The 14,689-nt window shown below is 37.2% G+C and overlaps 1 protein-coding gene across 14 annotated transcripts in view; it reads left to right on the top strand.

Annotated features, from left to right (window-relative positions):
- The window catches only part of TTC29 (tetratricopeptide repeat domain 29), a 243,679-nt gene that overhangs the window by 121,114 nt on the left and 107,876 nt on the right, over positions 1-14,689 (top strand). For all 14 annotated transcript variants that reach the window (XM_063808348.1, XM_063808344.1, XM_063808382.1 and 11 more), the window contains one exon: positions 1,854-1,977. In XM_063808348.1, coding sequence (XP_063664418.1) covers positions 1,854-1,977 — 124 coding nt within the window. The remainder of the gene's footprint in view (positions 1-1,853; positions 1,978-14,689) is intronic.

Below are 14,689 nucleotides of genomic sequence, written 5' to 3'. Positions count from 1 at the left end.
CTTTCTGAACTTGCAACATGTTCTTTTAAATAGCCCCAGTTGAGAGGTGGGTTCAGTCTTTAGAAATAGCCAAAAGAATTTGGAGTCACACTTAGAAAACCCAGAAAAAAAAAAAAACCCTGCTAGACATGTTCTTACGAGGATAGGTGAATGAATGTACTCCAGGTTTCAAAGCACTGTATACAAGTCAGTACCTGTCACAATTGATCCCATGTATGAATTTATACACTTATTTCTCCAAATTGACAGTGAAACTCCTCAAGCACAGGAACCTTATTCCCCAGCAACTAGCAAATTTTGGGACATTTGCTAGGCTCCCAAAGTTTCTTGATGTTACTGGAATATCCAAGGGTCAGGAGTTCACAATCATAGACTCCAAACATCTATATGCCTTAAGGTTCTCACAGTTTACCTGGATGCTTAGCTTTCATGTGTGCAGCATATGTGTCTCCCTTCTCAAATTTTCAACATTACTTCATTGAAAAATGTATTAATGCTTACTATATGCCCAATTCTCTGCTAGAAATTATGTGTCTTCCTGAACATTTTGTGAGGATATGTAACACTTGTATATGTGACTTTAGTGACACCTGAGCTTTCACTACCAATGAAAGCTTTCAAGAGTAAGCTAGTATTAGCCTTTTATAAACTTTTAAAAGTTTTTTTTTAAAAAAACAGCTTTAGTGAGACATAATTCTTATGCTATACAATTATGACTTTAACAATTGTAGACTTTAAAAGTCTTCAATTTAAAAGAGTCCTCACTTTAAAAATTTAAAGTCTACAATTCAGTGGTTTTTAGTGTACTCACGGGGTTGAGCAACCATGGCCACTATCTAATTTCAATCACCCTAAAAGGAAACCTTGTACCCATTATTTGTCATTTCTCAATCCTCCACTTTCCTCAGCCTCTAGCGACCACTAGCCTACTTTCCATCTCATGGATTTGCCATTCTGGACATGTCGTATAAATGGGCTCATATGGTGTGTGATCTTTTGTTGTCTGGCTTCTTTCACTTAGCATATTTTCAAGTTTCATCCATGTTGCAACATGTATCACTACCTCATTCTTTTTTTTTTTTGAGACAGGAGTCTTGCTCTGTTGCCCAGGCTGTGATCTCAGCTCACTGCAAGCTCTGCCTCCCAGGTTCATGCCATTCTCCTGCCTCAGCCTCCTGAGTAGCTGAGACTACAGGTGCCCGCCACCACGCCTGGCTAATTTTTTATATTTTTAGTAGAGATGGGGTTTCACCATGTTAGCCAGGATGGTCTCAATCTCCTGACCTCGTGATCCGCCCACCTGGGCCTCCCAAAGTGCTGGGATTACAGGCATGAGCCACCGTGCCCGGCCTACCTCATTCTTTTTTAAGACTGAATAATATTTCATTGTAGGTATACAACACATTTTGTTTACCCATTCATCAGTTGATATACATTTCAATTGTTTTCATGCCTTGGCTATTATGAATAATGCTGCTATGAACTTTCATGTATATGACTTTTTGTGTTGACATATTTTTGCTTCACTTGGGTATATATTTTGGAGTAAAATTTCTGGGTCATATGGTAACTCTATGTTAAAGTTTTTGAGGAAATGCCAAGCTGTTTTCCCAAGAAGATGTACCATTTTACATTTCTATTAGCAATGCATGAGGATTTAAAAGTTTCAGTTTTAATTCAATGTATGCTCCAAGAAAAACAAGCCATATATTTTTAATTTGGTATTTACATATTAAATCTTATTATCCTGATAACCATCTTGCATTTTCTACAGCAAAGACACAAGATACTTCCTCTTTACTGTGACATTAAGTGAGATGATACTCCATTGACTCCTATTTCATTCATTCTAGCCAAGGAGAGATGACAGAAGCAATTAAATACTTGAAAAAATTTGTGAAAATTGCAAGAAAAAATTTTCAAAGCCTAGATTTGGTGAGAGCAAGTACAATGCTTGGGGACATCTACAATGAAAAAGTGAGTCTATGTGTTTCTTGTTTATAGAGAAATTTGCAGTGTTTAGGGAGAAATTTCCCATTTTAAAAGTCTCTTCTCATGTCATCCTTGTCTTCCCACAATATATTATGCAGAATGGCCCTGGACTGCAGGGTGTAGTTAATGTCCATGGCAAGGACTAGTAGGAGAAATGCCTCCTCCTCCTTCTCCTTTTCCAATACCTTAGGGCCATGCGGGGACAGTCCTTATGAGCTGCTAACCCTGATTCATATATTCACATCCAGTGAGGATTCTAAGTGACACTGGATTTGAGGAGCAATTAAAATATTTAATTCAAAGGAAATTGATTATAACTGTTGGCTATTATCTGCTTCCACTGACATTCATCTCTCTCGCTCCAAATTGTTTATTAATCCAGCTGTGGCGCCCTGCTAGTTTCCTTGGAAGAAGAAACGACAATCCTAAAAATAATTCTGCAGAAAATTTAGAGTGGAATTTTAGCAACAGATTGATTACATGAAAGAGAAAACAGGAAGAAGAACAAAAAGTCCAAAATAAAATTATCCAATTCAAGAAGCTGTTATTAGTAGAATGTACTGGTCACAATGGACTTTTGTCGTATTTTCTCCTGATTTTATCTTTTTATTACTGATTCTCCTTTAGAAATGGTGTGAAAGAGCCTTGTTTCTCTAGTTATAATTGCCGTTTTGATCATGAATAAGATCCATCATTTTTAGGGTAATTATGTTCTCAAATTATGTTTATACACTTTCTGTTAATCTCTTTGAGAGTCTGTGTATGGAGTGAATAAAATCACTAATTCCAAAACCACACTGCTTGAGTTAAAAACCCAGCTCTTTCACTTGTAAGATCTGTGACTTTGGGCCAGTTACTTAAATTTCTAGGTGCCTCAGTTTTCTCACCTCATAAAGTTATTGTGCATACTAAGTTAACGTATGTGCTTTACAGCTGGAGAAGTACTATCTTTTTATTTATTTATTTATTTATTATTTATTTATTTTTATTATTATTATACTTTAAGTTTTAGGGTACATGTGCACAATGTGCAGGTTAGTTACATATGTATACATGTGCCATGGTGGTGTGCTGCACCCATTAACTCGTCATTTAGCATTAGATATCTCTCCTAATGCTCTCCCTCCCCCCTCCCCCACCCCACAACACTCCCCAGAGTGTGATGTTCCCCTTCCTGTGTCCATGTGTTCTCATTGTTCAATTCCCATCTATGAGTGAGAACATGTGGTGTTTGGTTTTTTGTCCTTGTGATAGTTTACTGAGAATGATGATTTCCAATTTCATCCATGTCCCTACAAAGGACATGAACTCTTCATTTTTTATGGCTGCATAGTATTCCATGGTGTATATGTGCCACATTTTCTTAATCCAGTCTATCACTGTTGGACATTTGGGTTGGTTCCAAGTCTTTGCTATTGTGAATAGTGCTGCAATAAACATACGTGTGCATGTGTCTTTACAGCAGCATGATTTATAGTCCTTTGGGTATATACCCAGTAATGAGATGGCTGGGTCAAATGGTATTTCTAGTTCTAGATCCCTGAGGAATTGCCACACTGACTTCCACAACGGTTGAACTAGTTTACAGTCCCACCAACAGTGTAAAAGTGTTCCTAATTTTCCACATCTTCTCCAGCACCTGTTGTTTCCTGACTTTTTAATGATCATCATTCTAACTGGTGTGAGATGGTACCTCATTGTGGTTTTGATTTGCATTTCTCTGATGGCCAGTGATAATGAGCATTTTTTCATGTGTCTTTTGGCTGCATAAATGTCTTCTTTTGAGAAGTGTCTGTTCATATCCTTTGCCCACTTTTTGATGGGGTTATTTGTTTTTTTCTTGTAAATTTATTTGAGTTCATTGTAGATTCTGGATATTAGCCCTTTGTCAGATGAGTAGGTTGTGAAAATTTTCTCCCATTTTGTAGGTTGCCTGTTCACTCTGATGGTAGTTTCTTTTTCTGTGCAGAAGTTCTTTAGTTTAATTAGATCCCATTTGTCAATTTTGGCTTTTGTTGCCATTGCTTTTGGTGTTTTAGATATGAAGTCCTTGCCCATGCCTATGTCCTGAATGGTAATGCCTAGGTTTTCTTCTAGGGTTTTTATGGTTTTAGGTCTAACGTTTAAGTCTTTAATCCATCTTGAATTAATTTTTGTATAAGGTGTAAGGAAGGGATCCAGTTTCAGCTTTCTACATATGGCTAGCCAGTTTTCCCAGCACCATGTATTAAATAAGGAATCCTTTCCCCATTGCTTGTTTTTCTCAGTTTTGTCAAAGATCAGATACTTGTAGATATATGGCGTTATTTCTGAGGGCTCTGTTCTGTTCCATTGATCTATATCTCTGTTTTGGTACCAGTACCATGCTGTTTTGGTTACTGTAGCCTTGTAGTATAGTTTGAAGTCAGGTAGCGTGATGCCTCCAGCTTTGTTCTTTTGGCTTAGGATTGACTTGGCAATGCGGGCTCTTTTTTGGTTCCATATGAACTTTAAAGTAGTTTTTTCCAATTCTGTGAAGAAAGTCATTAGTAGCTTGATGGGGATGGCATTTGAATCTATAAATTACCTTGGGCAGTATGGCCATTTTCACAATATTGATTCTTCCTATCCGTGAGCATGGAATATTCTTCCATTTGTTTGTATCCTCTTTTATTTCATTGAGCAGTGGTTTGTAATTCTCCTTGAAGAGGTCCTTCACGTCCCTTGTAAGTTGGATTCCTAAGTATTTTATTCTCTTTGAAGCAATTGTGAATGGGAGTTCATTCATGATTTGGCTCTCTGTTTGTCTGTTATTGGTGTATAAGAATGCTTGTGATTTTTGGGCATTGATTTTGTATCCTGAGACTTTGCTGAAGTTGCTTATCAGCTTAAGGAGATTTTGGGCTGAGACAATGGGGTTTTCTAGGTATACAATCATGTCGTCTGCAAACAGAGACAATTTGACTTCCTCTTTTCCTAATTGAATACCCTTTATTTCCTTCTCCTGCCTAATTGCCCTGGCCAGAACTTCCAACACTATGTTGAATAGGAGTGGTGAGAGAGGGCATCCCTGTCTTGAGGTACTATCTTTCTAAACTTCTGTTATTCTCTACACCCTTAGTGGTATCAAACAATTCCCCTTTGCCAGACCCTCAGATAATTCTGCATGGCAATGGTATTCAAACCCATTCTCCTAACCACTACAGTATTCTGTTGTTTGCCATAAAATTGACTTTATTTCAGAAGGATTTAGGATTTTTTTAAAGGAAATCGAGTTTGAAATTAATTTGAATGAGTGAAACTAATATTTCTTTAGTTCCTGATATGGAATAAGTGCTTTCAAACAAGGTGTCTCATTTCCTTTTTGTCTTACATCCCCTCTCTTTCTCCCCTGGGCTCATTTGCCTCCCCTCTCTCCTATTACTTGAAATCTAAAAAGCCCCCTTTTCTTCTGGCCCTTCTTCTCCCCGCCTCCCTTACCCATCTTGCTCCCTCCTGTCCTGCATCCTTCCTTCTCGTCCCTCCTCCTTGCTCTCTGACCTCTGGGTCATCCTCTCCCTCTCCCCCATCTCCACCACATTGTTTCCCCTCTTTTTTCGAGTCCTCCCCTGCCTGTTGCTCTAGCTGTGCTCACGTTTTGCATGTCGTGTGCTTCCTCTGCTACCCTCTGGTTCCCTGCCCATTTCTTTGCCTTTATTGACACCTCTCTCCTTGATTTTGTATTTGCTTTTGCTTACTTTTTAGAATACAGTGGTGAAAACAGACAAGAACTAAACCCTTGTGAGGCTCACAGTCTAATGAGGGAGCATCTCCTATAGCATAGGAGAAAAGATATAGTATATGAATATATGCAGTATCGTATGGTGTATGAATCAACTTGTATATTTGAAGGCATATATATTTGAAGATAGTGCAAATACCCAGAATCCTCCAAATTTTCTATTAGAATAGGGATAAACTGATGAAATTTAACTTCTGGAAGTTGACACAGCTTTTGGATATTATTTCTTATACCTTAACTTCAGACACTAAACTCTTCTCCAAGAATCAAAAATCAGAGAATTAAATACACATTGCTGAGATATAAACTCTTGGCAAAAACATTAAGAAAATGCAAGTATAAAAATATTGCCCCTCAGAAAACTTTATTTTCCTTGTGCTTTCTGTTATTAGGAAAATATTGGTTAGCAATGTTCATGTTGTACAGAAGGGCTGGGTTTGGGTGTTGTTTGGAGGTAGGGTAAAAAGTTGTGTTTTTTGTCCTTCTGTTTTGAGGAACAGTCCTTTTAAAAGCTCAGATCTCTCCCCTCAATTCCAAACGCATACCCCACCACCTACTTGATGTCTTCACTTAGATATCTTCAACTATAATGTACTAAAAACTGAACTTTTGTTTTTTTCTCTAAATTTTTTCTTCTAACAACTTAAATCTCAACCGCTTTAGAATATTATATAGGTATTTTCCAGGCAATCTTCTCTTTTTAATCTATGAGCTCCTCTTATCTGCCCCATCCAGGCCCATGGCTTTTAAATACTATCCATATGCCAGTGACTTCCACATTTGTATCTCCAATCCTGATTTCTCCTGGGACTCCAAACTTTGTAAAGGCAATTGCTTCTTTAGCACCTCCACCCAGATTTCTAACATATTTCAAATGGAACCCACTCCTTTCTACTCTTCTCCACCTTAATAAATAGTAACATTATCCATCCACCCAGTCACTTAAGGCAAAAATCTGAAAATCCTTCAATTCTCCTCTCCCCTGGCTCCATATTCAATCCAAAAGCAAATTCTAGCCTTTATGTTACCGAATATATATCTCAAATCCACCCTTTTCCCTCTATCTCTGCAACTGTCACATCAGTTTATGACACTATATTATCTCACCTAGACACTGCAGTAAGCCCTAAACTCAGCTTCCTGCATGCACTCTCTTCCCTCCCATCCCCGCATAAGCAGAAAGAGGCCAAAGTAATTATTTTAAAATGTAAAATGCGATTTCTCTGCTTAAAATGCTTCCATTACTTCTCATTCTTCTGAGAACATAAATATAAATCCCTACCCTGTCCTAAAATATGAGATAGCCTCACTCCTATCTCTGACCTCATTGCTTCCTACTCCTTTTTATCCACTCCACCATAGCGAATTGACATTCTTGGAGTTCTTTAAGCATGTTAAGCTAGTTCATGCCTTAGAACATTTGCCTTGGCTGGAATGCTCTACATGAAATGCTCTGAACTTCACATTGCTGGCTTCTTGTCACTCAGATCTCTGTTCAATGCCACCTCTTCAGTGGGGCCTTCCCCTTAGCAACGAAAGAGTGGCCATCAGGTCGCCCCCCTCCCTTTTTTTTTGTTTTTTTTTTTGAGATGGAGTCTCACTGTATTGCCAGGCTGGAGTGCAGTGGCACAATTTCGGCTCACTGCAACCTCCGCCTCCTGGGTTCAAGCAATTCTCCTGCCTCAGCCTCCTGAGTAGCTGGGACTACAGGCGTGCGCCACCACGCCCAGCTAATTTTTGTATTTTTAGTAGATACTGGGTTTCACCATGTTGGCCATGATGGTCTTGATCTCTTGACCTCATGATCCGCCCACTTCGGCCTCCCAAAGTGCTGGGATTACAGGCATGAGCCACCGTGCCCGCCCCCCCACCACCCCCCCAACTTTTTTTTAAAATAGAAGCAGGGTTTTGTCATGTTGCTCAGGCTGGTCTTGAACTCCCGGACTCAAAGGATTCTCCTGCTTCAGCCTCCCAAAGTGCTGCGGATTATAGGCATGAGCTGCCCCACCTGGGTCACTCTTTAAAATTACTGTATTTGAATTATCCATGTAGCATTTATCTCATAGTTTTCTTGTTCATGTTATTTTCTTATTATTGTTGTTTAATTTGGTCAAAATGTAAGTTTAATGAGAGCAGAAACTATATCTGCCTCATTTATTATTCTAGTGTCTAGAAAAAAACATGCCACAGAATAGGTGATCAAAAACATGTCAGTTCCTTGGACCAATAAATAAATTTGTAACCAGTTTCATACCACTTAAGAGTAGTATTCTCTCACTTGTGAAAGTTCAGACTTCTATTTCATTTTGTCATTGTTGTTGTTGTTTTGAGACAGAGTTTCACTCTTGTTGCCCAAACTGGAGTGCAGTGGTGTGGTGTCAGCTCACTGCAACCTCTGCCTCCCGGGTTCAAGTGATTCTCCTGCCTCAGCCTCCCAAGTAGCTGGGATTACAGGCACATGCCACCCCACCCAGCTAATTTTTGTATTTTTCTTAGAGACGGGGTTTCACCATGTTGGCCAGGTTCATCTCGAACTCCTGCCCTCAAGTGATCCTCCCTCCTCGGCCTCCCAAAGTGCTGGCTACCTGCAGGCATGAACCACCATGCCCAGCCTCTATTTCATTTTTGTATAATATTTTAGCATTTTGAAAACTTGTCCTGAATCTTTAAAAGCAAATCCAATATTTTCTGGCTTCATATTACTCCTGCAAGGTATTGTAATTGTATTCTTAACAATTTTCAAGAAATAAAAACATTATAAGACCAAAATTATAATAATTGGAAAAATATTGGAGTCACCTTTTCTGTAATTATTATAGTAATTATAATTAGAATTAGCACATCTTAAAAATATCCTGTATCCTAGTTATTTACCTTTTACTATGTAATCATAGAAAATGGACTACTCATCCTACCCTCTGGGTCTTTTGATGTACTGTTAATTGAAAATATATAATTAGTGTAAAGTGGTCAAATGAGAATGTTTTAGAGGAAATAACTAGGTTTATAAGATTTCTCATTCCTTAATAAAATCATAGACTAATGACATAGTTAAAAAGAATGGTGGTTCCAACACTAAAATTATAGGGAAAATGGGTAGGAAATGTTTTATCCTTAGTACTGAGAAAATGCTCATTTATTTTGAGCTTGCTCATTGAATAGAGTGACATTTTAGACGCTAAAAATCAAAATAATGCAAGAAAATTCTATGTTATAATGTAATAATTCGAGCATTGTTCCAAGGTCTATGATGTCATCAAGATCCTGTCCTGGAATTGTCCACTGAATGCTTATCAGGAATATTAATAACATTAAATGAAGTTGTTCTCTTCCCGTAAGATTCATTTAGAAAGTGCATATTGTCAAACTCATATTTGAGATTGCCAAGACTAATTACTAGAATCTTCTGAATTTTATAATAGAATAGGGATTATCTGATAATAGAAATAAACTGTAGAAAGTTGTATTTAACCTTTGGAGAAGAGATTTAGACAGTAAACTCTAAGAATTAAACATCCACAAGTACAATATACATTAGCAAAATCTCATTCTAAAATGGTACGTATACAAATGCTTGCATCTTAAAATAATTAATTTTTTATTTCTTTAGTAGTGTTTTAAACTAGAGAAACTAGAAAAACTGGTAGGTTTATATCTATTTAATGTCAGTTGTGTGCATCTATAGATGGAATACTAAGTACAATTTGAGGGAATAATAATTAGCTAATTATAAAGCTCCCATTTTAAGAGTAAAAAGGCACTTTAATAAGATCTAATCAAAATTTTAGGCATATCACTACTTACACTTAACAGTAACCTCAAAAACTTGAGAGGAAACTCCATTTACTGCTCCTTCTGCATGGCCTGGCATTTGGCCTGGCTCAGCGTGGTTGCCAAATGAATGAATGAGTTAATTTTAACTTAATAACATATAAAAATAACTTTGGAAATTCATATATATGTCCACTTATTTGTGGTCTCTAATTTTCCTAATTAAGACTTTCACCTAAAACAATGAATAATTGAAATCTCAGAAATATAATTAGAATATCAATTAGATATTTATACTTTTGTTTCTAAAAAAATGGTTATGTTTGGCCTAATTATATATTTTCATATATTTTGTCCTATGTCTTTTATATCTACCAGGAAAATCTATAATTTTAGTGACATTTATTTTCATCATCTTCAATATTTGTATGTTTCTCAATTATAGTTTACTTCATTGGCATACAAATATCTTTGATACAGTTTTATTTTTTCTAATTAACTTTTTTCTCATATAAATTTTACGTTTTATGCCTTGAAGAAAGAGAAAGAATTGTTCACCTCAACAAACAAAAGTTATTTTTGATGTAATATGGAGAGACTCTGTTTCAATTAACAAAGTTGGTTGGAATGAATCATTTGAATAAACAGTTCTCCTAAACTGTCTGTGTGGGCATATAACATAGTGTTATATGTGCTCTTCCTGTTTCTAACAAAATGATCACAGAAGTTCTATTTCTCCTCCTCCTCACCTTGCCAGAAATTTCTTTATTCAGTCAGTTTGACCGATCTTGGAGCTTCATGATTATACAGAGGTACACAGAGTTGAAGATGTGTTTTACCTCTACTTGCTGTAATGCTATAAAGCTGTTCCTGTGTTGTTTTTATGTTCATTTCCTTCATAAAATATTAGAAACTGACAACAACTCATACAGCAAAACTTTCTCCCATATAAGGGTTTCTGTTCAAAAGAGTGCACATGCATGTTTTTGTTTTTTGTGTGTTTGGTGGGGTGAGGAGGAGAGAGATGAGTGGAAGGGAGGAGATGGTGGAGCCTAAAGGGTTAGAAGTCAGTGAAGAAAGGAAATTTTGTCTCCTAGAGCCTTTACAAATGTAGATCAATCCTAGATAATATCCTCCTCTTAGAAAGAGATTTTCATGAGGATTTTTAGAAGATTTGGGGGTGGCAGAAGATGCTCTTTTCTCTGAGGCTCAATATGATTATCTTAAAATAAGAATAATATTTTCCTCATAGGGTGACGTGTGAAAGTTAATGACATAATATATACGAAGTATTTAGCATTGGCCCCCATGCTTCATAAGAGCCATGTAAACAGTATTTATTTGTGGATGATAGCTTTTAATAGAGGTGACACTGACTAACAAACAACAACAACAACAAAACCCTGAATTTTTGCAGCTCGAGCTGTTGCAAAGGACTTCTTGAAGAGATATTTAAATGATCATTTGATTGGTGCTAGTGACATCACGATCACATTTTTCAGAAATTTTGGATACTTCAATATTCTCAGTTAAGAAGAATGGCATATGAACATGGGAAAATAAGAGCAGTAAACGAATTAGAGGATAGATACATTTATTTTCACCATCCATTAACTAAATGACTTGGCTGAAATGACCTTTTGCTGTGACTGAAAACAAAACATAGTAATCCCAGCACTTTGGGAAGCCGAGGTGGGTGGATCACTTGAGGTCAGGAGTTTGAAACCAGCCTGACCAACATGATAAAACCCCATCTCTACCAAACATAAAAAATTAACTGGGCGTGGTGGCATATGCCTGTAATCCCAGCTACTCGGGAGGCTGAGGCAGGAGAATCGCTTGAACCTGGGAGGCAGAGGTTGCGTGAGCTGAAATCATGCCACTGCACTCCAACCTGGGCGACAGAGCGAGACTCCACCTCAAAAAAAAAAAAAAAAAAAGAAGGTATGTAAAAAATATTTCATTAGCTAAATCCAACTCTACGAATAGTACAATTCTATCCAAATCAATGTGAATTGGTTCACTCATTCCCAAATTTCTTTTTACTACCATGTATTAGGTTGAACCATATGAAACTGCCAATATTTGACCACTTTTTATTGATAAGAACATAAGACTTTTTTTATATATACTTTAAGTTCTGGGATAAATGTGCAGAACATACAGGTTTGTTACATAGGTATACACGTGCCATGGTGGTTTGCTGCACCCATCAACCTGTCATCTATATTAGGTATTTCTTCTAATGCTATCCCTCCCCTAGTCCCCCAGTCCCCAACAGGTATGTGATGTTCCCTTCCCTGTGTCCATGTCTTCTCGTTGTTCAACTCCCACTTATGAGTGAGAACATGTGGTGTTTGTTTTTTCTGTTCCTGTGTTTGCTGAGAATGATAGTGTCTAGCTTCATCCATGTCCATAAAAAGGACGTGAACTCATCCTTTTTTATAGCTGCATAGTATTCCATGGTGTATATGTCCCACATTTTCTTTATCCAGTCTATCATTGATGGGCATTTAGGTTGGTTCCAAGTCTTTGCTATTGTGAACAATACTACAATAAACATATGTGTCCATGTGTCTTTATGGTAGAATGATTTATAATCCTTGGGGAATATACCCAGTAATGGGATTGCTGGGTCAAATGGTATATCTGGTTCTAGATCCTTGAGAAATCGCCACCCTGTCTTCTGCAATGGTTGGACTAATTTACACGCCCACCAATGGATAAAAACGTTTCTATTTCTCCACATTCTCTCCAGCATCTGTTGTTTCCTGAGTTTTTAATGATCACCATTCTAACTGGCATGAGATGGTATCTCATTGTGGTTTTGATTTGCATTTCTCTAATGGCCAGTAATAATGAGCTTTTTTTTCATATGTTTGGTGGCTGCATAAATGTCTTCTTATAAGAAGTGTCTGTTCATATCCTTTGCCCACTTTTTGATGGAGTTGTTTTGTTTTTTCTTGTAAATTTGTTGAAGTTCTTTGTAGATTCTGGATTTTAGACCTTTGTCGATTCTGGATTTTAGCCCTTTGTCAGTTGGCTAGATTGCAAAAATTTTCTCCCATTCTGTAGGTTGCCTGTTCACTCTGATGATAGTTTATTTTACTGTGCAGAAGCTCTTTAGTTTAATTAGATCCCATTTGTCAATTTTGGCTTTTGTTGCCATTGCTTTTGGTGCTTTAGTCATGAAGTCTTTGCCCATGCCTATGTCCTGAATGGTATTGCCTAGGTTTTCTTCTAGGGTTTTTATGGTTTTAGGTCTTATGTTTAAGTCTTTAATCCATCTTGAGTTAATTTTTGTATAAGGTGTAAGGAAGGGATGCAGTTTCAGTTTTTTGCATATGGCTAGCCAGTTTTCCCAGCACCATTTATTAAATAGGGAATCCTTTCCCCACTGCTTGTTTTTGTCAGGTTTGTCAAAGATCAGCTGGTTGTAGATGTGTGGCATTATTTCTGAAGACTCCGTTCTGTTCCATTGATCTATATCTCTGTTTTGGTACCAGTACCATGCTGTTTTGGTTACTGTAGCCTTGTAGTATAGTTTGAAGTCAGGTAGCGTGATGCCTCCAGCTTTGTTCTTTTTGCTTAGGATTGTCTTGGCTATACAGGCTCTTTTTTCAGTTCCATATGAAATTTAAAGTAATTTTTTCTAAATCTGTGAAGAAAGTCAATGGTAGCTTCATGGGGATAGCATTGAATCTATAAATTACTTTGGGCAGTATGGCTATTTTCACGATACTGATTCTTCCTATCCATGAGCATGGAATGTTTTTCCATTTGTTTGTGTTCTCTCTTATTTCCTTGAGCAGTGGTTTGCAGTTCTCCTTGAAGAGGTCCTTCACATCCCTGTAAGTTGTATTTCTAGGTATTTTATTCTCTTTGTAGCAATTGTGAATGGGAGTTCACTCATGATTTGGCTCTCTGTCTGTTATTGGTGTATAGGAATGCTTGTGAGTTTTGCACATTGATTTTGTATCCTGAGACTTTGCTGAAGTTGCTTCTCAGCTTAAGGAGATTTTGGGCTGAGATGATGGGGTTTTCTAAATATATAATCATGTCATCTGCAAACAGAGACAATTTGACTTCCTCTCTTCCTATTCAAATACTCTTTATTTATTCCTCTTGCCTGATTGCCCTGGCCAGAACTTCCAATACTATGTTGAATAGGAGTGGTGAGAGAGGACATCCTTCTCTTGTGCCGGTTTTCAAAGGGAATGCTTCCAGCTTGCGCCCATTAAGTATGATATTGGCTGTGGTTTGTCATAAATAGTTCTTATTATTTTGAGGTACATTCCATCAATATCTAGTTTATCAAGAGTTTTTAGCATGAAGGCGTGTTTAATTTTATCGAAGGCCTTTTCTGCATCTATTGTGATAATCATGTGGTTTTTGTCATTGGTTCTGTTTATGTGAGAGATTACGTTTATTGATTCGCGTATGTTGAACCAGCTTTGCATCCCAGGAATGAAGCCAATTTGGTCATGATGAATAAGCTTTTTAATGTGATGCTGGATTTGGTTTGCCCGTATTTTATTGAGGATTTTTGCATCAATGTTCATCAGGGATATTGGCCTGAAATTTTCTTTTTTTGTTGTGTCTCTACCAGGTTTTGTTATCAGGATGATGCCGGCCTCATAAGATAAATTAGGGAGAAGTCCCTCTTTTTCTATTGTTTGTAATAGTTTCAGAAGGAATGGTACCAGCTCCTCTTTGTACCTCTGATAGAATTTGGCTGTGGATCTGTCTGGTCCTGGGCTTTTTTTGGTTGGTGGGCTATTCATTACTGCCTCAATTTCAGAACTTGTTATTGGTCTATTCAGGGATTTGACTTCTTCCTGGTATAGTCTTGGGAGGGTATATGTGTCCAGGAATTTATCCATTTCTTCTATATTTTCTAGTTATTTGCGTAGAGGTATTTATAGTATTCTCTGATGGTAGTTTGTATTTCTGTGGGATAAGTAGTGATATCTCCTTTATCATTTTTTGTTGCATCTATTTGATTCTTCTCTCTTTTCTTCTTGATTATTCTGGCTAGCATTCTATCTGTTTTGTTAATCTTTTCAAAAAACCAGCTCCTGGATTCATTGATTTTTTTGAAGGGTTTTTTGTGTCTCTGTCTCCTTCAGTTCTTCTCTGATCTTAGTTATTTCTTGCCTTCTGCTA

The sequence above is a fragment of the Pan troglodytes genome, chromosome 3 (genome assembly GCF_028858775.2).
Source record: "Pan troglodytes isolate AG18354 chromosome 3, NHGRI_mPanTro3-v2.0_pri, whole genome shotgun sequence".
Taxonomy (NCBI): Eukaryota; Metazoa; Chordata; class Mammalia; order Primates; family Hominidae; genus Pan; species Pan troglodytes.
This window is presented reverse-complemented; position numbering and strand designations above follow the sequence as displayed.